At 42.3% G+C, this 26,538-nt stretch overlaps 2 protein-coding genes across 10 annotated transcripts in view; one reads left to right on the forward strand and one right to left on the reverse strand.

Moving 5' to 3' along the window:
• Positions 1–1,779: 1,779 nt before the first annotated feature.
• Positions 1,780–19,005, forward strand: GJA10 (gap junction protein alpha 10). Of its 2 annotated transcripts, XM_086707430.1 has the most exons (5): positions 1,780–3,065; positions 7,310–8,762; positions 15,793–15,966; positions 16,500–16,643; positions 17,464–19,005. In XM_086707430.1, the coding sequence occupies exons 2-3, from the start codon at positions 7,326–7,328 to the stop codon at positions 15,829–15,831; spliced, it is 1,476 nt and encodes a 491-aa protein (XP_086563556.1). In that variant the 5' UTR covers positions 1,780–3,065; positions 7,310–7,325; the 3' UTR covers positions 15,832–15,966; positions 16,500–16,643; positions 17,464–19,005. The 2 variants fall into 2 exon arrangements, with proteins under 2 accessions (XP_086563556.1, XP_025781573.2); XM_025925788.2 differs by lacking the exon at positions 17,464–19,005 and having other exon boundaries at positions 16,500–17,067.
• Positions 19,006–19,330: 325 nt separating this feature from the next.
• The window catches only part of BACH2 (BACH transcriptional regulator 2), a 356,529-nt gene continuing 349,321 nt past the window's right edge, over positions 19,331–26,538 (reverse strand). For all 8 annotated transcript variants that reach the window (XM_086707426.1, XM_086707429.1, XM_086707425.1 and 5 more), the window contains one exon: positions 19,331–25,675. In XM_086707426.1, the coding sequence (XP_086563552.1) occupies positions 25,193–25,675 (483 nt within the window). In that variant the 3' untranslated portion in view covers positions 19,331–25,192. The remainder of the gene's footprint in view (positions 25,676–26,538) is intronic.

Raw genomic sequence — 26,538 nt, forward strand, 5'->3', positions numbered from 1 at the left:
TTCACGAGCACACATCCTGGGATTGGGAGAGGACTTGCTGAAAGTGGTGAGAGTGAACTACTATGTTTATTAAGCTGTGGTGTCTCCTAAATATGAGACAGTCAGCTATGAATTTCATATATTCATTAATGTGAGGTTGACACTGTCGTAGAATGTTTTTCCAAGTGGAAGGTGGGATTTAATTTCATGCTTCTTAGAACTACCTTTATTTTACTTTTTTTAAAAAGATTTTATTTTTTAAGTAATCTCCACACCCAATGCGGGACTTGAACGCATAGGCCCGAGACTGAGAGTTGCATGCTCTGCCTACTGAGCCAGCCAGGCGCCCCTATGGTGTTTTGAAAATCACTCACCTCGACCTTCTGTTTTGCAGTTCTGTTTTTCTATAATTGGTGTGGTTATCTTTTGGCATGGTAATACCTTTTATCTGAGGAACACCAAATTCTCTGCTAGGAACCTGATAGGTTAACCCAGTTCCTATAATTTCTCACACTTTCTTCTGGGAATCTCTTATTTTCTTATTGTAAGTTCCTCTGAATCTCAGCAGATGAGGACTTGACACAAATGAGCTTTCCTCTTCTGCTGCTGCTACCCTCTATGACTCGGAATTTCTGTTCACTGATATTATGTCAGCCTTCCCAGTTCTAATGTTTTACAGCTGCTTACAGAAAACCAACAACCCCTCGTGGCCCTAGGGAGTGTATATCACCAGCTGTGAGTGCAGTGACATGGAAAGTATTGATACCATTGACTAGCACGGAGGCGGAGGCGGTAGCTAGTGGAGCTCTCATTCCAGGTGCGCCTTCCTCCATCCTGTTACGTTTGTTCTTTCTAAACTTCCTTTTCCCTTCTGTTTCTCTGAGTGTGTCCTGGGCCTGCCAGTGACTTCATAGATTCAACATCTCTTTTGGTGAGAGAGAAAGTTGGAACTTGAAAAAACAAAACAAAACTTGTTCTCTATGGCACTGATTCTCATCCTTTAGTGTGCTAATTCCTGCTGAGCCGTTGGGCTGGTGGGGATGAGGCAGTGCGTAGAGCTCCTCCCCCCCAGCAGCAGTGCAGGGCAGTATTACCTCATGGGGACATTTCACATTATTACTATGAGGATATGGGAGAGTCGCTGACTTTGTGCCAATCCTCTGCTTGCTAAAACTCTTCAAGAATGATCAGATTGTTTTATCAGGGAAAAGTTTATTTTTATTTTTTTTAAGTTTATTTTAAAATTTATTTTTGAGAGAGTGAGTGGAGGAGGGGCAGAGAGAGAGAGGAAGAGAAAGAATCCCAAGCATGCTTTGCGCTGTCAGCACAGAGCCCCATGTGGGCTTCCAACTCACCAAATGTGAGATCATGACCTGAGTCGAAAGCAAAGGTCAGACACTTAACTGACTGAGCCACCCAAGTGCCCCTGCGGGAGATTTTTAAATACATCAACATAGGGTTGTGGACTTTTTTTTTTTTTTAAACCTCACTTTCTGGTTTAAACATTATTATCTTGAGTTAGGTAATGCATTTGCTGTTCAGATGATTCAATGTAAAATTATTCATCCCACCTGTTCCCCAGTCACTCAGTTACCTCCCTTGAGGCAACTAATAGGAGTTTCTTGCGTACCATTCTGAATTACTCAATGCATAATGTATGATTTTAATGTTTGACTCTGACAAAATGCATTAAAGGTATTACATTCATTAGTCTTCAGGTGAATTTTAGAATTAAATGTCAAGGGCTTTTTGGGACAGTGTGCCCAGTACTATACAAATACATATATTAATACATCATGTGTTTTTGCCTCTAGTTAATTCTGGCAATTTGTACTTGAGGCTAGTGTGCGATATAGTGGAAATTTGAGCTCCTCACCTGTTTAGCCTTTATTATCCTTTTTTAAAAACTAAATATGTGAAAATAGAATAGGCGGGTGATAGGAACTATTAATAGTTTTTAAAAAATGTTTATTTTTGAGAGAGCAAGCAAGTGGGGGAGGGGCAGAGAGAGGGAAGGACAGTATATCCAAAGTGGGCTGTGTGCTGGCAGCAGACAGCCCGATGTCGGTCTCAAACTCATGAACTGTGAGATCATGACCTGAGCTGAAGTTGGATGCTTAACCAACTGAGCCACCCAGCCACCCTAAATAGTTTTATATACTTTCAAAATTTAAGCAGAAAAGAGCAGGCTCAGAAATGTGCATAGGAGCTGTGATTTGAAGTCACCATTGGGTTCTAGTAACACCCTTGCTGTCACCCCTTCTAAGATGGCAGTAAGACTGTACTTGAGATGTGACTAATGTAGATGTTATGTAAGACTGGGAATTAGGAGACCTAATCTCTGTCCACATTGGACAAGTTATTTGACCTCTCTGGAATTCAAATACTTTCTCCAAAAAATCTGACAGAGCTTTCTAAGGCTTTCAGATTATCCACTTGGAGTTGGTTGGGGGGGCGGTGGGGATATCCTGAGCTGCCTCTTTCAGCCTAATAGAGTATTGGTAGTACGCATAATCTACAGACATGTACAGCCCCCTCTCTGGTTTATTGATCTCTTTTTGAGATGTTACTACTTGCAGCCTAGCATGATTTGCAAGAACACTTTGGGCTTGATTGTCACTCCATTTTTACTTGTTCACATTTCATGAGGCAAGACTCATCCCAGGCAGCTGTTGAATGAAATTGGACGTGACCCATTGATCTATGACATGGATTCCCAATCGGTTGGAAGAAATGCACCCAAAACTCAAATCACTGTGATCATCCACAAAAAAGATAGGAAAATTCTCATTTGTTTCACTTTTCATTTGTAAATATGATATACCAGGAGGGGCTCAGGCATGGGGTCAATTAGAGGAAAATATCACAAGAGAATTGCAAAGCCCCAGAGGACATTTTGACCTCTAGAGAGAACTAGGTTAGACTCCATTGATCAAAACTACTGTGCTCATTCTGGATCCTGCCCCACACCCAGCTGATTAGACGCTTTATATCTGCAACCAGCAGCAGTTTTTCACTAATTAGCCACTCACGGTCCAACTTTAAGGTTCTGTGAGCAGTTACTATTATTTTTGACCACCTATAAGGTAAGTGGTAAATATGTGGACTTCCTTGTTTATGAGAAATATAGGAAATCCCTGTGGGGATAGAAAGATAAGATCTGAAATAAAATTCAGGAAAGGAGCACCAGTTTTTACATGGGAGATGCTAAATTAGTATTTGATAATAAAATTCAAGAATATTTCTAGGACCTGTTTTCATTATTGATAAAAAGTAGTTACTTTTGGGAAACAGGAATATTTGTCTAAAGGATTTTGCTCTTGCATGTCAATATGCATGATTGTATTCCTGTTTTCCATGTTGGACCAGTTTTCCTTTACTTGTTATTTAAAGATAATAATTCCCAAGTTTTAAAGGGATACTGGCAATAGAAACATTAAATAGGTTAGGACTGCCAAGTAGAGGATAATTTAACAAATTGAGTTAACTTTCCCATTTCAGTGTTTTTATATAAAATAGAAGCTCTAGATATTTTTTTAAGTGCTAAAGGAATTATTATTTTTTATCTTTATTTTTTATTTTAGAGAGAGAAAGAGAGAGTGCACGAGTGGGGGAGAGGGGCAGAGGGAAAGAGAATCTTAAGCAGGTTCCATGCTCAGTGCAGAGCCTGACATGGGGCTCAATCCCCCGACCCTGGGATTATGACCTGAGCTGAAATCAAGAGTCGGATGTTCAACTGACTGAGCCACCCAGGCTCCTCAGGAATTAATTTTTAATAAAGAATAATGTCTAGTGGCGCCTGGGTGGTTCAGTCAGTTGAGTGTCCGACTTCAGCTCGGGTTGTAATCTTGCAGTTGTGGGTTCAAGCCCCATGTTGGGCTCTGTGCTGACAGCTTGGAGCCTGGAGCCTGCTTCAGATTCTGTCTCTCTCTCTGCCCCTCCCCCACTCCTGCTCTGTCTCAAAAATAAACATTTAAAAATTTTTGAAAAAAAGAATAATGTCTGTAGATTTTTAAAGGAATAATGAGAAAGCACCTGAACTCTTTAAGAGAGGATAGAACTTAGTAAATTGTTGCTTCAGCTAATAAGGCATAAGTCCAAAATTTTTAAATCTAATATTTTATTTACAAGTAGTATATGTAACTACCTTCTTAATTTTGAATTTCAAGCAATTCGCAAGCATATAGAGTAAAATAAAAGTCTCATTAATACCCCTCCCAAATTCAGAGAGGTATCTACTATTTATATTTTATTTAAAAAATTTATATATATGTATGCATATACAGGTAAATTTATATAAATGTTTACTTTGGATAAAAAATTAGTCGTACTTGCTTAGAAGAAGAGTCTTTATTCTTTTTCCTTTTTTTTTCCCCTACCCCCCTCCACTGTCATCACTTCCTAGAGACCTCCAATAACCTGTATTAACTTCCTGGTGTGTGCCCTGTATTTTTTTCAAAGTCATAAAGTCTCCGTAGTCATATAGTCATATAGTCCAAAGTCATATATATATATATATATATATATATGTATGTATATTTCTACATATATCTACTATATACACACATATATATACATATATATACACACATATGTGTATATACATATATATATACACACACACCATATACATGTGCATACATATATATGTACATTTATAGGATTTTATTTTAATCTGATATAAAATCTCACATTGAATCTATCAATCAATTCATTTGGGGAGAACTGACAGCTTTACAAATACTGAGCTTTCCAATCCCTGAGCATGGTATATCCCACATTTAATTCATATAAATAGGAGTATGTGTATGTCTATTTGGCATTGTGTCTCTCCTTGAAACTCTATCCTTTGGTTTCAGTGATGGTTCTCTGTTTTCATAATCTCCCCCTGCCCCCCAACTTTCTTTGGCCATTTCTCACTTTTACTTTATTTGTATTCATTTTATTTGTATTTTATTTGTAGACGTATTCTCCTATGTTATTTTTCAGGGTTTTGTCATTGGCTCACTTTTTCTTGTCCCTGAGTGATCTCCTCTCTACCTATTCAGTGATTATTCACAAATGTTTACATTTAGTTTGTATTTTTTGTTGTTTTTATTGTCTTCTAGACCCAAATGCCTTCTGGGACAGCTCCAGTTTTGCCATTCAGTTTTGCTGAGTAAAATCTAAAAATTTTTTCCAATGATAATTTCTGGCATTGATGTGCTTAAAAAAAACTTCCTCTATTTCAAGATTCTAAGACATTCTTTCATATTTTATTATAATACTTATATGGTTAACTTAAAAAAATTTTTTTAATGTTTATTTTGAGAGAGACAGAGAGATGAGAGAGTTGGGTAGGGGCAGAGAGAGGGAGAGAGTATCCCAAGCCAGCTCTGTGCTGTCTGTGCCCGATGCAGGCCTCAATCCCATGAACTGTGAGATCATGACCTGAACCTAAACCAAGAGTTGGGTGCTTAACCAAATGAGCCAGACACACAGGCACCCCTATGGTTGGCGTTTTTACATTTAATACTTTATTCCACTTGGAATTTATTTTTTTGGGAGATACGTTGGGAAAATGTAATGATTCCATGTTGTGTGTGTGTGTTTAAAGAGAGAGACAGCACAAGCAGGGGAGGGGCAAAGGGAGAAGGAGAGAGAGAATCTCAAGCAGGCCCCACACCCAGCTCAGAGCCCAATGATGTGGGGTTTGATCTCATAACTGTGATATTATGACCTGGGTTGAAATCAGAGGTGGATCCTTAGCTGACTGAACCACCCAGGCACCCCATCTCTTGTATTTTTGAGTTGATATTCATCCATTCTTTTCACGATTTGTTTATTTTATGTTAGTGAGATTCCTTACTTTTCTGTTTTATTTTTCCAACGTTTTATTATTTATTTTTGGGACAGAGAGAGACAGAGCATGAACGGGGGAGGGGCAGAGAGAGAGGAAGACACAGAATCGGAAACAGGCTCCAGGCTCTGAGCCATCAGCCCAGAGCCTGACGCGGGGCTCGAACTCACGGACCGCGAGATAGTGACCTGGCTGAAGTCGGACGCTTAACCGACTGCGCCACCCAGGCGCCCCGTGAGATTCCTTACTGACCAAATACTGTGAGGGCTGGACCAGGTATATCTTGTTCACTGTTGAATTCCCTGGCATCTAGGACAATGCCTAGATGATAGTAAGATTTAGTAAATATTATTGAATGGGTGAATTATGGAAGAGAAAATTCTTTCATTATTGGTTTTTAACTTAATAACACTTTTCCTGTTTTTTCTTCATATCTTTCATATTGGGAAGTCTTCTACATCTTAGAAGCCTTTAATCTAACTTTTTAATCTCATTGAACTTTGAAAAACATTTTTTTTTAGGGTAAACCAAATAACCTATTCATGTCAGCTCTGCTTTAATTCTTTCCTGGATCCAAGCTTGCTAGAAAAGCAGTTTATATTCACTTTTCTTCTAAGTTAGCAAAGCTTTCATGAAAACATGCTGTTCCACATGTGGCGTTGTGAATGTAATCACATGTCTGGTACTGTTTCTGTGTCTGCTTAATCTTCACTGGTATCCTGTGCCAGTTCCAGAGGGTATATTTGGCTGATTTGTTTTCTTGCAGTGGGAGCATGGATAATATAATACATAATGAGGATTTACTTTTTTTTGTTTTATGTGTGATGATTATTCCAGTGATAAGGCCAAGGAACCGAGTTTTAAAATGGAAAGATGATTCATCCCACTATTATTTATTGATACCTTCTGTGTGCAAAGAACAAAATGCTATAGAATGTGTCCCTATCTGCAAAGAGTGTACAAGATGAGGGATGTAAGACACAGCCTTCACAAAACTCATTTTAGGCACAGTGCCAAATGAGTGGTATAAAAAATAGTGTGGGCATTTAGGAATGGGAAAAACCACTCTGACTTGGGATGGCAAGGGAAAACTTCTTGGAAAAGTTGAGACTCATGCAAGATCATGTAGAATGTCTGGTTAATGGGGCCTCTCATCTGGGCAGAGAAATGAACAAAACTTGAGATGGAATGCATTGTACAAATATGAGGGCCATTGCATATATGGAATGAGTCAACTTTGTGTCAGAGAGAAGGAAAGGATAGGCAGGAAATTGGATCAGATTGTGCAGGGTCTTGAGTTTTTTTTTCTTCCCAAATCATATTCCTTGGAAGTATCCTATTTCATCAAGCATGGGCCATAAATAATTAGGGCTGGAAAATGCTTCATAGCTTTTCTGACATGAAAAAAGAACCTGCTTTATTAATGAGCCTGTGTCTTTATACATTATATCCATGGGTGCTATTAACTTCAGTACTTTCTGTATGTTTCAGACATTAATCTCTTACCATGGGGGATTGGAATTTACTGGGTGACATCCTAGAGGAAGTTCACTCCCACTCAACTATAGTGGGGAAAATCTGGCTGACCATTCTCTTCATTTTCCGAATGCTGGTACTGGGTGTGGCTGCTGAAGATGTCTGGGATGATGAACAGTCAGCATTTGCCTGCAACACCCAGCAGCCAGGTTGCAACAATATCTGTTATGATGATGCTTTCCCTATCTCTTTGATCAGGTTCTGGGTTTTACAGATAATCTTTGTGTCTTCTCCTTCTCTGGTGTATATGGGCCATGCACTTTATAGACTCAGGGCCTTTGAAAAGGAGAGGCAGAGGAAAAAGTCACACCTTAGAGTCCGGATGGAGAATCCAGAGCTTGAATTGGAGGAGCAACAAAGGATAGATAGAGAGCTGAAGAGATTGGAGGAGCAGAAGAGAATCCATAAAGTCCCTCTGAAAGGATGTCTGCTCCGTACTTATGTCTTACACATCTTAACGAGATCTGTGCTGGAAGTAGGGTTCATGATAGGCCAGTATGTTCTCTATGGGTTTCAAATGCACCCCCTTTACAAATGCACTCAATCTCCTTGCCCTAATGCAGTGGATTGCTTTGTATCCAGGCCCACAGAGAAGACAATTTTCATGCTCTTTATGCACAGCATTGCAGCCATCTCTTTGTTCCTTAATGTACTGGAAATATCTCATCTGGGAATCAGGAAAATCATGAGGGCACTTTATGAGAAATCCAGCAATGAGGACATTGAGGATGAAAGTGGCACTCCATTCCATTTGAAAAAATATTCGGTGGCACAGCCTTGTATGATTTGCTCTCCCTTGCCTAAAAGAATCTCTTTACTTCAAGCCAACAATCAACAGCAAGTCTTTCAAGTCAATGTGCTGAAGTCTAAAACCACATGTGAAAGCCTACAGCCCAGGCAACTTGAAGTAGACCCTTGCTGTATTAAAAAAGAGTGGACTGAGAAGGATCAGCACAGAGGACAGCTCCATGTCCACAGCCCATGTCCCTGGGATGACAGTACTCGAATTCAGCACCAGGGACAGCAACCAGGCCATTCATTTGGCCTAGAAAATGTAAAGTCCCAGTCCTGGCTAGGTACAGAGATGGCTCCTAGACATTGCCCATCCTATGCAATAGGAACCTGGGAGCAGTCCCAGGATCTACGACCCTCAGGAGAGCCTCTTACAGAGTTGCACAGTCACTGTAGAGACAGCGATGGCAGCATGAGAGAGAGTGGGGTCTGGACAGACAGATCTCACCTGGATAGTCGCAAAGCCAGCTTTCTGTCCAGATTGCTGTCTGAAAAGGGACAGTTGCACAGTGACTCAAGAAGCTTCAGTTCTCAGAACAGCTCTTGCTTGGATCTTCTGCACCGGGAAAATAGTCCCTCGCTTCTGCCTTCTGCCACTGGGTATAGAACATCAATGGTAAGTAAGGACTGATCATAGAACTATTACAAGAGATGTTCCACTCTGGCTGCTTCTTAGTCGTCCCTTTCCAATTTCCTGGTGTGTATATGTGTGTGTTGAGAGAGAGGGAGAGGAGGTGAGGGAGGTTAATTTATAGAGAGTTGAATCCAGTCATTCAGTACATTCAGTTAAATTCAGTTCATGAATAAAGTTACTGAACACTTACTTTATATCATTCAGTCTTGCAAGAGCTGGGTTTATAAATAGATAAAATACTGTCTCTCCCATCAAAGGGCTCAGAGTCTAGATGGGGAAGTTATACAGGTAAACATAAATGTGATCAAGTGTAAGGTGCCATGTTAGAAGGAGTGCGCAGGCAAAGGAAGGAGTGGACAATTCTTTATGAATGGGTCAGGAAAAGCTTCATTGTTGAAGTTACTTTTGAATTGAGTCTTTTTTTTTTTTTTTATTGTTTTTGAATTGAGTCTTGAAAGATGTAGTGAATTTCTCCAGAACTAGGAGGACTGGGGTGCATGAAAGAAGGACATCCCAGTACAGGGAGCAGCATAGACAAAGGCTGAGAGGTGTGACACAGCAGGGATGTCTGGGGAGCTACATGTGGCTGGAGCACTGAGTGGTAGGAAGGCTATGGAGAGGGAAGGGTGGAGAAGGGTCATGGAGGCCTTGTGGGAAGGCAATGGAGAACCCATAGAGGGTGTGCAGCAGAGGAGTTAAGGGATCAGCATTACATTTTAGAAAGCTCTTTCTATCACAGTGTGGAAAATGGATCAAAAGAGAGCATTTGTAACCTTCAGCAACCCTTGTCTTGCTAAAGAAGGAGGGTGTGCTCCATTGTTTTAATAGCTCTGGCATTTAAAGGTCATATACAAATATTTGGTGCTATATTTCACAAAGACTAAAATCAATATAGTATTGATTTTAATTCTGTTCTCTGAAAAGCCAGTGTGGAATAAGCATTTCCTGGCCATTGTTAAGACATAATGGATATTTACTGTGGACTCTTCTCAGTTCTGGAAAAAGAAAAAATGACATTTGCTTTATCCACTGCTCCTAATAGCTTTAAAAGTTTTTTTTTTTTTTTAATGTTTATTTTTGAGAGAGAGAGTGAGAGCAAGAGCAAGCGAGCGAGTGAGCAGGGGAGGGGCAAAGAGAGAGGAAGACAGAATCCAAAGCAGGCTCCAGGCTCTGAGCTGTCAGCACAGAGCCCAATGTGGGGCCTGAACTCACGGACTGTGAGATCATGACCTGAGACAAAGTCAGGCACTTAACTGACTCAGCCACCCAAGCACCCCATAATAGCTTTTTTTCCATTAGAAAGAAATCCCCCTAGTTGAGCTCACTTGGTTGAACTTATACATTTGCTTTTTCCTGTTAATGATAATGATTAAATCTCTGATGATTGAATCTCTATCCCAATTTCATATATCCTGTGAGTTTAGAGATATTTTTACCACACTAAAGCCATATCTTGAGGAGGCATCATCCTACTCAGAGTTTTCCTATAATACTTCTTTCAAACTGATATTCATTTCTTGGCAGTGACCGGCCATCTATTCAGGAGACTATGTTTAAATTTTTTTTTTTTAACGTTTATTTATTTTTGAGACAGAGACAGAGCATGAACAGGGGAGGGGCAGAGAGAGAGGGAGACACAGAATCTGAAACGGGCTCCAGGCTCTGAGCTGTCAGCACAGAGCCCGACGCGGGGCTCGAACTCATGGACCGTGAGATCGTGACCTGAGCTGAAGTCAGACGCTTAACCGAACTCATGGACCGTGAGATCATGACCTGAGCTGAAGTCAGATGCTTAACCGACTGAGCCACCCAGGCGCCCCCAGGAGACTATGTTTAAGATCAGAGTGTGGCTACTTGGAACCCCATGACAAACTACAGCAGGGTTCTCAGCCCTGGCCACGAGTTACAGTCATCTGGGAGCTTTAAAAAATTGTCATGCCCAGGACCCATCCAATTCCATTTAACCCAAAATCTCTGGGGTGGGGGGGATGCAGGATCAGTATTTATGTATGTATGTATATATATGTGAACTATATACATATATATGTGTGTATACATATGTAAACTGTATACAGTAAGACCTTGGATTGCGAGTAACTTGTTCTGTGAGTGTTCCACAAGATGAGCAAACATTTCCAATAAATTTTAACTTGATAAACAAGTGATGTCTTGCAATATGAGTAGTGTGTGATGCTGAATGTCACATGATCACAACTGAACCAATGGTTCTTGAAATTCACTTTGATATACAAGTGCTTTGGAGTACAAGCTTGTTTCTGGAATGAATTATGCTTGCAAACCAAGGTTGTACTGTATATGCATATATATGTGTGTGTATGTGTGTGTATGTATATATATATGTATGTGTATATATATATATATATATGTATATATATATATATATATATATATAAACACTGATTCCAAGATCAAGAGTCACATGCTCTACTCACTGAGCCAGCCAGGTGCCCCTAGGATTAGTATTTTTTAAACTCTCATGGTGATTGCAATGTGCAGCCAGTGTTGAAAACCACTATTTTAGAGTAACCTTGCCAGTGACTCGTGCTTCTTACCTACATTTGTGAAGTCAGCAATACAGTTTTAATCATTTTCCCTCTCTTGTACCTGCTTCCATGTAAGAGGAGCATTTGTTTTGTCAGAGAATTGAGGGAGACACGGTAGTGTTTAGTAGAGACAGATTTTCTTAATCTCTCAGATTATCTTTTGGGAGAGGCCAGCCATTTTTGTGAGTTTGGAGAAAAGATGATGAAGATGATAGGCCCCTTTCTTTTTTGTCTTCCACTTTCTTCCCTTTGTTTTTTTTGTTTTTTTTTTTTTTTAATGTTTCTGGGAATTACAAATAATGTCTTTGGACACAGAGCTTTACTACTTATGGTAACTTTCCCCCAGACCTCTTACAGGGTTGACAGGAGACTTCACTTCCCAAGTGGCAGGAAGACTTGGGGATTGAGGCCACAGCTGTCAACTCCAGAGCACTGTGGCTGACACATCATGCTTCTTGCCAACAGAGAGATCTTTAATTAGAAATTAGTGCAGCAAACAGGATTATAATCATCTAGGGTCAAAACATGGACTGTAAACTGCTTTCTACACTGTCTTAGGTCCTACATGGCAGAATTTTTAGGGCTCAGTCAGATGCATTTTGACATTTCAGAGCGAACTGACTTCTGGTAGGACCATAGTTGCTTTGTCACTTATGATGTGTCCCATAGAGGGAATTGTCCTGCAATAGAAATGCATTCTATTTTAGAAGGTTAAAAAAGTCACTTGGAGGAGCCATGATTTTATGCTCTGACATTTCCCTTACTTTCACCCAACCCCACAGTTTCTTCAAGTCCAAGCTCATTGATTGCTAAATAATTTTGGTCAAGGTTGGTTTTTGGAGGATAGATTTAGCTGGGCATGGAAAGCAGACTTCCGGTCTGGCCAAGTGAGCCTGGGGAGGAGGGCTGGCTGAGTTTTAGGAACCCATGCTACCCTCTGAAAACGAGACGTTTCCTCATTGTTGAATGCAGAGATGCAATGGAGCAGTAATTCTCTTGCTGAGTTCCACATAAAATCACTAGGGAAGCTTTGAAATTTTCCCCCATGAGAATCTCTGCTGATGGAGCCTGGACACCAGTATTTTTTTTAAGCTCCTAGATGATTCCAGTGTGCAGCCAGAGTTCAGAACCATGGCTATAGAGGAGGGAGGTTTTGGCATTAGGAAGAAGGTTGTCCTGTGAAGTTTTCCAATTTTCGGGGCATTCAAGTGATAAAGAGTGCTCTCCTTTTGTAGCTTCAAAAGCTGAGGATGCTTGCACTTCTTGGTCTTTCTGCCTGGGATGCACCACCCGCCTCAAGACTTGGCATGACTGATGGAGCCAGCTGTGCCAAGGCCCTGCAGAGTTCTCTTGGGCCATTATCAAGGAGGGGAGAGATAAGGGTGAGGTTGAAACAGTCAGGAGCTGATATATGGGGCTTTATAGGCCACAGAAAGGAATCTGGGTTGGATGGCAGAGGGGTGGTGGTGATCTGACACATACATTTTAAAAAACACACTTTCTGGAGAGTCTATTATAGGGCTGCTATGGTCTGAATGTTTGTGCCCCCGCCCCCCCAATTCATATGTTGAGACTTAATCACCAATATGATGGTATTTGGTGGTGGGGTCTTTGGGAGGTGATTAGGTCATGAAGGTAAAGCCCTCGTGATTAGGATTAGTGCCCTTATAAAAGGGGCCACAGAGAGTTCCTTATCCTATCTGCTATGTAAGGACACAGAAAAAAGACAGCTATCTATGAACCAGGAAATGGGTTTTTACGAGATAGTGAATCTGTCAGTACCTTTATCTTGGGCTTCCCAGCCTCCAAAGCTGTGGGAAATAAATAATCCACCCTGTCTACAGTATTTTGTTATAGAAGCCTGAATAGACTAAGACAAGGGGTAAGAGTACAATCAGGGAGGCCAGCTAGAGGCTTACACAATGACCCAGGTGAAAGAGGCATGTGGCTCAGACCAGGGGTACCATCATTTATGGTTTGCATGGAAGAACAGTTTTTTTCTTACTTGTTGTATTTCAAATTAAGTAATACATGCTCATTGAAAGAAATTAAAGCAATATAAAAGAACATAGAGAATAAAATAGGAACCTGACCATGTGAGGATTCATCTCTTCTCATCTAGATTCAGTTCTCACTTCTCCCTAAAGGCAACTGCTGTGAACAGCTTGGGAACACACCCCTACCTTTCTCAAGGTATTCATAATCCATCTTTGAGGACAAATATATGTCCACACATATATGTTAATTTTTAAAATATAGATGTGATCATGTAGAGATGTGGAGATGTCTTTGCAATTTGCTTTTTCTCAGTTGATGATACATCACAGGGATCTTCCCATGTCAGGATTTGTGAAAATGCCTCAGTTTTTTTTTTTTTTTAATGCTTATTTTTTTGTGTGAGAGACAGCATGAGTAGGGGAGGGACAGAGAGAGGGAGACAGAGAATCTGAAGCAGGCTCTGAGCCATCAGTGCAGGGCCCAATGTGGGGCTCGAACCCATGAACCATGAGATCATGACCCGAGCCAAAGTCAGATTCTTAACTGACTGAGCCACCCAGGTGCCCCAGAACTACCTCAGTTTTACATCACTTCATGCTTTTGTATGGTATTAATGAGCCATAAGACACTTGATGGCCAGTTAGCCATTCTAACTTTTTTTTCTCCTGCACACAATGTTGCAGTGAATGTTTCATACATATATCTTTAAGTGGAATTGTTGGTTTTAATGGGCATACATGTTTTATATTTTGATAGATGCTGAAAATTTTTGCTTAGGAAGGACCACACCAATTTATTTTCTTATCAGTACATTGGTACCTCTTTTCCCACATTCTTGTTCATACCAGCCATTATCTTTCCCCCCCACCCCTGCAATTTGATGAACTAGACATGTTCCCCTTCATTTTAATTTACATCTGTAATTACCGGTCAGGTTGTTCATGTTTATTGGTCATCTGTATTTCTACCAAGAATGATCCTTTCCTATCTTTTCTGTTGGGATATTTGTTTTTCTTCTGATTTTTAGGAGCTCTTATATGATATTATGTTAACTCTTTGTATGTATATAGAAAGATTTTCTCCCAGTCTCCTGGTCTCTTATCCCTGTTTATAGCATCTTTGAATTTTTAATATTATATTAAATCTAAAATCTCTATTACTTCTAGGTTCTTTGTGTCATTTCAGAAGGTCTTGAGGTGCTAGGGTGGCTCAGTCAGTTAAACATCTGACTCTTGATTTCGGCTCAGGTCATGATCTTGTGGTTATGAACTCAAGCCCTGAGTCAGGCTCCACACTGAGCATGGAGCCTGCATGGGATTCTCTCTTTCCCTCTCTCTGCCCCTCCCCTGCTCATGCTCTCTCTCTCAAAATAAATAAACATTAAAAAAGAGAGAGAAGGTCTTTTTTTTTGACTCAGCATTAACAAGGATTATTGGATGGATGTTTTGAGGATGAACTGTACTAATTTATTGAGCCCTTTGGCTGAGAAGTTTAAAAAATTTTTTTAAAAAACATTTATTCAGTTTTGAGATACAGAGAGAGACAGAGCATGAGTAGGGGAGGGGCAGAGAGAGAGGAAGACATAGAATCTGAAGCAGGCTCCAGGCTCTGAGCTGTCAGCAGAGTCTGACACAGGGCTCGAACTCATGGACCGTGAGATCGTGATCTGAGCCAAAGTCGGAAGCTTAACCGACTGAGCCACCCAGGCGCCCCTGGCTGAGAAGTTTTATAGAACAATCAACAAAGCATCTAAAGAAGAGGAGGAAAGATACGCACTTCATTAAGAGCCTGATGGTGGTCTAGACACTGCCGTGGGCTTCCTTTCTGTAATTATTTCCATTTTATGGATACAGAAATAGATGACTTGCCCAAAGTCATACAATTAGGATGTGATGAAGCATAGTCCTTCGTACATAGCAGGGACATAAATTAATATTTACTGGATGAGTGAATGACCTGGAATTTTATCCTAAGCCTGTCTGACTCAACCCAAGTTCCGTCTTCTATACTTTGTTGCTACTTCTTGCTCTTTCTGCACAAGGGAGCCTAAGTGTAGCATATTTTTAGGATCAAGGATAGATTACTGCAAAATAGAATATGCCACAATGGATCACTTCCCACATTTTACAAAGTAAAAAATCTGGCTAATTGTAAAAGGGGCAAAGATGGAGCTTTGGAAAAGGTTGGCTTACAGTTTTAGACCTGGATTTTGGATAAAAACAACAACCGGAGAAGAATAAGAAGATGGCAGGTGGGATCAGAGGTTTCTGGGAATAGAAGCTCTTACGTGGGCATTCATCTCTGGGTCAACCTAGAATTGTCTTAGCAACAGGGTTTGATTGGATCCCTGGTATCTGTGACATATACAGGGTCCCAGGTGGGTTGTCAGGACTGACTTTTACAAGCCCTTTGAGTCTATTTAGTTTTATTTGTCTTGTTTCCTCTTTCAGAACATGCTTCTAGAACTTTCATCTATTATGAAAAAATAATTCATGCTTGGGGCCAGAAAAATGGACCAAGGACCAACCAGCATCTGCAGGAGAAAAGTTGCACCTTTGTTAGCTCAAACTGCAAGAAGAATTGTGGGAACCATTCCCTCCACAGAGACACCTGCCAGGCGATGGGTGTGTACAGGGTGCTCCCACCTGGGCCCACCTCCACAGGAGACCTCCCTTCCCTGATGGGGCTGGGATCAACCTCTTACTGCCCCACTTGGCCTCACTACCTGAGGCAGGTCTGATCTCTGGCAGGATTAGGCAGGGAGGAAGTGTGCACCCTGAGAGAAAATCCAGGGGTAAAAGCTGCTGCCACTCTGAGGGGAGAAGGATTGAGGAGCGGCTATCCTTCCCCCATCCAGCAGCCTCATAGGGCTTGTTGACCTGCTCACTGCAGAGAGCACCCCAGCTCTGCAGTGGCATAGCAGAGGCAGTTGGGACCATTGGATGGATGGATGGATGGATAGATAGATAGATAGATAGAAAGACAGACAGACAGACTAGATAGACAGATTAGACTATTGGTTCTGTCTCTCTGGAGAACCCTAATACATTGGGTAACTGCTTGGGATATTGCAGAAGGGAGCCCAGCATTGGATGGGGCTGGTCTGTGTTTCTAGCCCAAATGGCTTCTGAGTCTTCTCTGTCCCCATACTTTGCAGAAGTGGAAATGAGGCGTGGAGATATGAAGAGGCATGATCTGTTCCACAGTGAGTTGGTAGAAGAGCCAGTGAAGACCAGGTGGATGAAAATGATGCTGGGGCCAAGTCCAAGTGGGTGCCATTAAGGGGCATACCATATTCCAGGTGCTTAAGACACATTATCTATACCTGTTTTATCTACAACTGTGCAAAGTTATTGTTTGCCCCCATTTTATAAACCAGAGAAGGCTCAAAGAGACTAAGTAACTTGCCCCACAGCTAAAGGTCACACAGCTAAAGTGCATGCAGTGCAGCTGAATTGAAACCCAGATCCAGGTCCAGCTGTTCCAAGGCCTGGACTCCTTCCAGGAAGCTGTAAAGTCGTGTTCTCTCTCTTGTCCGTAACAATCAGCAGCCCCCGGGCAATGATTTATTTGCACATCCGTCTGCCCAGCTAACCTGTGAAAGCTACAAGGATAAGGCCTGTGCATTTTAAGTCTCGGATGCCCAGCATGCAGCGTAGTGTTGGTTGAATGAATGTATGTTTATGTATAGATGCCAAAGACAATATAGTACGCATCGCTTTAAACTCTCCAGTCTATTCCTTATTCACTAGTGTTCTGTCATGTCCTGTCAATAGGTTTATTATGAGAGATTCTTTCAGAAGAGTCTGTAGGGCAGCACTTTTTTTCTTTGATTTAAATTTCCTTTACCCTCAGAAGCCTTTATAATGTCATCAACTGTTCAGCACAAATAGAGGTTTAAAAAAAGGGGCACCTACCTGGGTGGCTCAGTTGGTTAAGCATCTGACTGTTGATCTCAGCTCAGGTCTTGATCTCAGGGTCATGAGTTCAAGCCCCAAGTTGGGCTCCACGCTGGGCATGAAGCCCACTTAGAAAAAAAAAAAAGTTAAAGGACCAGTGTAAAATGTAATGCTACCAGTAAATGCTGATGTGTCTCTGACGGTTTCCATCTATTGCTTTAGGATGAGGATCACTGCCTCAGGGATGCACTGGTCTTCAAAGGGGAAGAATAAAATCTAGCCATGAAGAACCAGCAATGGCTTTTTTTGGCTGACTGAGCAGGCCAGTGGCAGGTATATGCTGGGATCTGTAGGAGTCAGAGGTGGTGAAAACAGAAGGTATCGTGTTCTTGAATCAAATGAAAGGAAAGACACTTGCATCATGGGATGTGGGATGAGTGGCTTTTTCCATCTCTCTGGGCCTTGATTCTTTGACACCAAGAAGTATCACATTCATTTATACCAGGAAAGCAAAGCTGCTCAATGGGGAGAATTGGAAACCCATCCCACTCTGGGTACTATCACAAGCTGATGTCAAACATCAAGTACAGTCTTGCTAGTGCATCCTAATTGAGGGGGTAGGGGTGACGGTCTGGAGAAGTAGAACTGTTTGAAAGAAGAGCCTAGTTATTTACAAACAGATACAACAAAACTGTTGGCAGGGACTGGTATAGGGGTAGCCAATCTGAGAATCCTCATTGTACCCTGGAAGTAGATATGAATCCCTTCAAAGGTGCACATTCAAAGGAAAGGAAATAATGGCTGTTGCCCATTTGGGGCAGGATGGTGTTTAAATGCTTCCCTTCTGCAACACACAATAGCTTTTTAATTCTATTTCCAACTATGATGGTCATTCCTGCCACAAGTGCAAACATCAGGGTCAAAGGTGCAAGTGGCCATCAGTTCTAAATGACCATGTTTTAAGTTTATTTATTTATTTATTTTTAGAGGTGGGGGAGAGGCAGAGAGAGAGGGAGAGAGAATCCCAAGCAAGCTCCATGCTGTCACAGTGAATCCCGACATGGGGTTTGATCTCAAGAACCATGAGATCATGACCTGAGCTGAAATCAAGAGTCGGAGGCTTAACTGACGGAGACATCCAGGCGCCGCTTAATGACCAGGTTTTCTTAACCAAATTTTGAGACAAAGATTCACCTGCTTTTTCTAGAATGGATTAAATAACTTCATGTCTTCATGCAAATAACTATATTTTACCTTTCACACCTAAAATGTTATAACTGTGTTGTTTTCAGAACAGCACACATTTGCTAACCCCATTATATGCTCCCTGGAATCCCTTCCTCCTTGTCTCAGTAGGGTGCCCAGAGAGTAGAATTCAGTAACCTTAAATTTCAGTTTTCCCATCTGGTGGATGGGGCAAGGCCATGTACTTCCTGAAGCTCAGATCTCAGCAGCACGGCGCTCTTCAGACATCATGAGAACGTATTATTTATGGCCTGACAGCTTAGCCAGAACACGTGAGGCCAGCATCGCTCATGGTCATCTGGCCTGCCCTCCATTCAATACCTTGCTTTCTGTTTATATCAAAATCCAAGATTCAAAATGATCAGATATACTTTTCTAGTTGTAATGTATTTACTCCCTTAACCACAGTTCTAAACTCCCTGTCTTGCTAATCATTGTATCTTGGTGTTGGTTTAATGCCCCTTTCTCTTGGCTGACTTTCATTTAGCTTTTTCTTTTAAATTAAACCTATTATTTTGAGATCCTTGTAGATTCACATGCCCTTGTAGGAAACAATACCCTTCACCCAGCCTCCCTCCAGTGGTGACATTTTGCATAGCTACCCACAACATCAAAACCAGGAAATTGCATTTAATGCCTATTATCTACTCTCACAGGCACTGGGGATCTGAGGAGTCACTTTAGCAGTATCACATGTTTTAGATTTCTAATCATATTAATCAGGTAGCAGGTAAAGGTCCAAACTAGAGGAAGTCACATGGCTTCTCTGGGAGAAAAGATTTCCTAAGGCCTCCAGCCCTGTGATCTGTAACAGGGTTCAGGGGCAGAGAAAGCCAGCCTACAATGCATAATGATATGTCTTTATTTCATCAACAGAAATGGTGTCGAGACAAAATTCAGTTAACACTAGCAATTCAACTGAGTGAAATTTTTTTTTTTTGCACAATAGTGTATTTACAATGAGTAAATGAAGTTTCAATTCATTAGTTCATAGCAATGCTTTTTTTTTCCCCAAAAAAGGTAAAAATTCTTAGTTACAGAGAATAAGCATCAACAGCCATTTCATTTTTACAGTAAAAACCACAACAAAAACCACAATCACTTAGAAAAAAAAAGACAAGCCTAAGAACTAGTACAATAAAATGATGCATTGAATTAAGTTACATTAATCGCATAGAATCTGTGTAAAAAGTATGTAGAAAAACACCTGATGTAACCTGTTACAGTCGTTGAGCAGTTATGAGAGGTACAGAGGGTTATACAGGTAGATATGTGTGAAACTGTCCGTATTGTTCGACCTGGGGAGGAAGAGAAGAAGGGCTGTGGCCCCTTGCATACACTGAGAAGACCCTGTTTTGAATATGGCCTCTGGAGTTTGTAAGGCATATATTAGAGGTGCACTTGTATCAGACTGGTTCTGGAACAAATTCTCCCAGGCCCTTTTGGCCTCACAAGCAAAGGTGGTGCTTGCCTTGAACGGCTGTGTCTAACCAGAGCCCAAAGTTCCCAAGTGCATTTGGAAGGTTCCTGTTCACTCACTAGAAGTGGCGGGTCTCTTGTGTCAGAGTGTGAATGACGGCATCCCAGCATTCACACGCACCCAATGCATCGTTAGGACCAGGTGGAGGTCACCCCTCTGCCTGCAGACATGTTTTGGTAGGAGACTTAGCATCATTGGTAGGAAAAACCCTCTTTGTCCAAGTCCCTTCCCTCTTTCCTCATCTACGTGTCCGTTAACCCCCCAGGAACACTTGGCACTGAATGGATGGTCTTGGTGCACTTCTGCTTCTAAGGAGGGCCACTGTTTTATCTGAGGTCAGTAAACTGGAATGAAGTGAAAGTCAGAGTTGTTTAGCCATTGCTTGATAGCGAGACGCATGCACCATGTCACAACATCAAACCAAAGCTACAAAGTGGGGCCTCTGCAACCAAGGGGTATTCTTCACAGAACGGCAGCGTCATTTTCATATTATGATTAAAATGCGTGGATATTCACTGGATATAAATATCACCTCCCAGGGTGGAGTGTAGGAAAATACTATACACTTCCTTTTCTTCACAAGAAATGTGTTTGCACCGTCAGTTGAATAATTTATCCTCAATTTGCCACAATAGGTCCTTTCTATGTACAAATACTATCTGCACACACTATTTGTGCACAAATATATTCTATTCTACAGCATCAGTCCTTGATGCTTGGGTCAGGAGATGGCTCGGGCGGTACTGGAAACATACAGCTTGAACACAGATTGCCTCTATGCACACAGACTTCCTGCACGAAAACCAACTCCACATAGGGCACGGCACTGTGGACTGACTCGCCAAAAACTGCACCTACAACAAGATCCTCAATTTTGGGAAGAGATACTAACTCATGATAGAGTGAACAGCTTTATTCCTTAAAAAAAAAAAAAAAAAATTCTGTCCCTCAGTCTATTTACAGTAATTTGAGGACAAAACTTGATTCTTGCTCCCTTCCAGGTCTGCGACTCCTTCAAGACTGTAAGCGGTAGGGGAGCATATTGAAGTCATTTATTAAGCAGCTGCTAGTTTAAATGGGGTGTAATGTAGAGGTCCAGCTAAGTGGGGTCTGAAAGCGCTTCACAGGCCTTACTCGCTCTGAGAGGGTTCTGCTACCACAGGGTGTGGAGCGGCCCATAGGGACGGGACTTTGCAGTTTCTTAAAAGGTGTATACTTTATACACCTTTGTTTCTTCTTTAATGGCAATCATAAAATATTAAAAGAGAAAGTGTAGGTATAGATCTTTTTTTTTCTTAGAAGATTTTTTTAAGTAATCTCTACACCCAACACGGGGCTTAAACTTACAACCCCGAGATCAAGAGTCGCATGCTTTACTGACTGAGCCAGCCAGGCGCTCCTAGACCTCTTGATAATAGCTTTGAACTTCACATTGTGCCCACTCGATGTCTGGCGGTTCTGTCATGCAAGTCCTAGAGCTGGTCCCTGGCCTCCTTTTTAAGGAGAAGTGGCAGCTGGCATTCTAATCACTAACCTTTTTTTTTTTACTTCCTCAGGAAAGCAATACAAGGATTAAATCCAAAGTCATAGTGCATCTTAAAAGCAGCATACTTTTAGAAAGACAGTTAATAAATTACTTGTACAATATACAAAATAATGTTTTATACTGCAGCATCACCTCTGACGCCTGAGTCATTGGTAGGGAACCCGGAATAGAAATAGCAGGATGGCCTAGTAAGTTTGACAGCTCTTTTGTTTTGTTTTCGCAACTGTTTTGTTCCAGAATCAGTATGTAATGAAGTTTGATTTTATTCAAGGCACCCCCAGATAACGCAGAGAAACAAACACATACAGCAAAGCACTCACCTGCCCAAAGCCTGACCAACCTGAATGAAGTGAGGTTGTCTGGACATACAAGTAGAACAAAGGTGGATCCAAGGGGAGGACTAGATCCAGGCGGATGTTAACCAGCCACAGGGCCACCTCCACTGTTCCTGCCCCAACGGCTCACGCCTACGTTTTTGGAGACCCAACTCGGCTGTGGCAGGGATCCTCCTAAGCAGGCCATGGCAGCAGGGTCCTTTATTTTTGTAAGGAAGGACCCTTAAAAGCACAATTAAATGCCACCATGCTGTGCAAACACTGTTCTTTGCTATTAACTTGCTTTTCTTTTTCATAAAAGACATGGGCCTCACTAAGGGATCCCAGGGAAAGGAGACAGGCTGGTTCTTAAAACTCCACTTGAGGCAATTTGGATTCTGGTCCCCAACTAGTCCTCCCTTTGAATCAACCCAGAAACAATTTGGATGAACACATGGTTCAGGGTAGTAAAAGACAAGACAAGTCACATAGACAATTGCACAAAGCCAGTCACTGTTTATGGTACATAGTGAACAAAATCATAACAACCTGTTAAAAATCTCTAAGAAATGGAAAGACAGTTTTCCAAGCAGTGTTTTTAACCAGTCCCATTGTAGGGGTTTGATTGGGGAAGGGGGAGAAAAGCGAGGCGGGGGTGGGTGGAAGGAGGATGTGGGCTGAATTAGGGTGGAGGGAAATAAGGAGACCCCTCCCCACCTGGAAATGGCCGTGGCACAGGTGTGTGTGTGCGGACCAAACAACAGACAGCGGGGAGACTGATGGAATGTGGTCAAGACTACCAGTTGCACATGAGTTGTCGCCAGGGTAAGTCATGCCAGCGAGCTTGTTTGGACCTGGTTATGATACTAGCAGAAAACATTCTTTTTTCAAAAGAAGAGGAGGTCACTTAAAAAAGGCAACATGAGAGTTAAACAATACTGTTGGCTGACTCCTCCACCATTAACACCTGTGGATGTATATCACCTGTGATGTATCACATGATTCACATTGAATTTAAATTCCAGCTGTCACCAGTTTTCCACAAAGGCAAACCCCACGGTGAAGCACAGAACCGTTCCACTAGGCCAAGAAATTCCAACAACCATAATAAAAATGGCAGCTCCAACGCTGAGCTTTACCAAAATCTGACTCAGACTAGCACACACACATACACACGCACACGAGAAAAAACAAAAACCCAGAGGCAGGTTTTAAAAGCGGAACTATTTTAAAAGAAAAGCCTTTTTTTTTTTTATCCTACCGCATGAACCAACAAATTTCTGGCATTCATACATATTTAAACATTTAGCGCTAATATTTGTACAGAAAAGAGTTAATAATACTAAAACATATGTTACTATGATTTCACTTTTCGCCTACGTCATATACTAATTTCCCCTTTTACATGCAGCTTTAATATTGTCCAAACAATGGCACAAATAAAGAAACAAAGTCAACCATCTAGTCCCCACTGCCCACCACCCCATCCCCACATCAAACCTTTCAGGACTGTACCTGCAGCCAGGCTGGAGGGCCGACCGGAGGGAGGGAGCGGATTCCTCCTCCTCTTAGGCTGGCGGCAGGGTCTTGGGCACATCTTCCTGTAAACGTGGCCAGGGGCCAGCACGCCCCCAGAGCCAAGGGAAGCTGCTCTCTGTGGGTTGCAAGCCAACCAGTTTTGCAGCAAGAGAAGAAAATTATCATCAGGTGAGGGTAGGTGTGTGTGTGGTGGGGGAAGGGGATAGGGAGGGCTCCTTGGCCATACTGTATCCAAAGCCTCAGAATGAAATCTGCCTTTGGACAAGAGACGAGCAGAAAAACCTCAGAATTCAACTCAAAGCATTTGGAGAAGGGAGGGAGAAAGAAATGCTTTTGCCTGTATTAGGGACAGACCCCAGGCTTACATGTGCCCTGCTCTCTCCTACTCTGGGTGAACTGCATTAACCCAGGACGCCTGGCGCTGTGATTCAAACCCACTCAGGTGAGATGTCCTGGGAGCTGGGGCCTGGGCAAGGGAGTGGGGTGGCTGATCAGACAAATCCTTCCAAGAAATTCCTCCTGCACTGCACTTTCACGGGCAGGCAGGGGCCTGAGGATGGGTTGAAATGAATGGGACTTGCCCCCTGGGTGAGAAAATAGTTCTAACTTGATTTTTAGGAGCCAATGCCTGCTGAGTTCTGGTACAAAATCATGGGTTCCTGCTGTTTGGATGCACTTTTGAGTGGACGTCCAAACTCTCCCCACTTAGGAGTCTGAACATCCAGCATCAACTCTGAACTCTCTGCATTTAAACTTTGCTTCTGGGAAAGGTGGGGAGGAGGTGAAATATAAAAATATTCAAGCAGATTATTGTCTACACATCCTAGGATGAATTCATTATTTGGCAAGATTATTTTTCCTACATAATTATCACCTGAGTGCTTTTTAATTAGCTAAAATGTCTTACTTTTAAACTAAAAGCAAAGAATATACAGTATACTCGAGTTATACCGAAGTTAACAACTTCATTTAAGAAAATAGGTTTGACCCAAAACTCAGTGCAAGTGGCAAAGTTGACCATGACTGTACAGTATCTGCAAGAAAAACAAAAACAAAAAAACAACCCACAACACTCAGATGACACCATCTGACGGTGCCCAAAGCAAACCAAACAAACAAAAAAAGGGTCTGAAATAAAGCCTCAAAAGAAGTTTCCAACATTGAATTCTGTTCCATAAATAAGTACAAATTGAAATTGAACTGTGAAGCAAGAAAAATGACCATGTTAACAGTTACCAAACTAGTTCTAGCATCGGAGACAAAAGAAGAGGAATGTTGGAACCTGTTTATAAATGAGAAATGAAGTTTTCCAGTTTTAGGATGAGAAAATTGAGGCATGCAGGACTTTTGCATATGGATATATATATATCTTATATATATATATATTATATATATAATATGTACAGTCTAGCTATAAAACTTTGATGTGTATAGAAGCTGTCTTCAATGAAAAAAATTGAACATTCAGAAGAAATTCCTGAGATAGGGTTTGTGACATGGGCCACTGAGAAAAAAAATCCGTGGTTGGGTCCTAGAGGTGTTCTAGTCTATCCCTGTTGAGACTGAAATTAACCCACAGACAGGCAGCGTCAGCACCGCCCGTCTTTCCTCGCCTGAGCAAGGGGTAGCACCATTGTGAAGGGAACTGTATATCACTCCCGCTTGAAGAGAGGAGGGAATACTCAGAAACAGTATTGCTGCTAAGAACGCTGTAGTGTGCACCAAATTCCTTCTCGGTTCTTCCAGACAACAGATGAGCAGCACCACAGGCTGACCGGAGAACACCTGGGTGGGAGAGGCGTGAGAACTGGGAGGCAGGCCGCGTCACTAGGTGTAATCTTTCCTGGGCTGTTCGTCGGTCGTACACTTATCGGTCATTTCCTGGCAGAAATCCACGGTCACCGTCTGGCTCCTGGATTCAAGAGGAGGCCCTCTCTCCGAGAAGGTTCCGGGGTCAGCGCCTTCCGGCCTCCTCCCGGAAGTACAGTTTTCCGAGGTGTTGCCGGGCACCCAGGGGGGCCCGGGGGGAGCCGCTCCCGGCTCCAGGCAGCAGGGGGCGCTTTCCCCCACCGCGCCCTGGGAGGCGGCCAGGTTCTGCTCCACGCTCAAGGGCGCAGGGTTAATACTGGAGGCTGCGGGGAGGCCCACGGGTCTGAGGACGGGGCAGTACCGGTGCAGGGCCTGGATCTGCTCGGGGCTCTGGATGTCGCGGCACACTTCCTGGGAAAGGCAGGAGAAGTTGTCCAGCAGCTCCCCCATGCAGGCTTTCAGCTGGTTCCTCTCTGACAACAGCTTCTCTTTCTCACACACCTGGACAGCAGAGAGAAGAGAGGGGGCCTGATCAAGCCTGAACGGGAGGACAGAAGCCCGGTTTCTGGGGGTTTTCCAACTTTTATTTTTGCATTTGGCATTGCAGTGTAACTCGTGAATGGCTAGGCCAGGACCTAGGCACCTACAAAATGTATATTTAAGGAGCCCGGGCTCAAGTATCCTATCGGAGCAGCCTATCCAGATGTCCAGATGTGCTGGAAAGCCTCACACCTTCCCTGTGGCAGCTCTTCATCCCTCTCTGGGGTCTGTCCAAGTGGCCAGCAAAATCACCACCAACCAGAAAACTACAGGGAGTCAAAGTTCTGGTTTCCTGGATTTGGGGGTTTTTAGAGAATCATTTGGAAAACCCTCAGCCCCAAACTTTGGAGTTAAAAAAAATCTCCCCCAAATGTGTTAGGTTTGCCATTTCTGAAGGTCAGAAATGGGCCAATTCCAACTTTATGACATTTTGGAAGAAGGCAAAGCTATGGAGATGGTAAAAAGGCCAGTGGTTGCCAGGGGCTGGGGGAGGGAGAAGGATGAACAGGTGAAGCACAGAGGATTTTTAGGGCAGTGAATTTACTCAATGATATAGTCATGGTGGATACATTTGTCCCAATCTATAGAATATACAACACCAGGGGCGCCTGGGTGGCGCAGTCGGTTAAGCGTCCGACTTCGGCCAGGTCACGATCTCGCGGTCCGTGAGTTCGAGCCCCGCGTCAGGCTCTGGGCTGATGGCTCGGAGCCTGGAGCCTGTTTCGGATTCTGTGTCTCCCTCTCTCTCTGCCCCTCCCCCATTCATGCTCTGTCTCTCTGTGTCCCAAAAATAAATAAAAACGTTGGAAAAAAATTAAAAAAAA

Source organism: Puma concolor, chromosome B2, assembly GCF_028749965.1.
Source record: "Puma concolor isolate L17-30 chromosome B2, mPumCon1.1.hap2, whole genome shotgun sequence".
In the NCBI taxonomy this organism is placed as follows: Eukaryota; Metazoa; Chordata; class Mammalia; order Carnivora; family Felidae; genus Puma; species Puma concolor.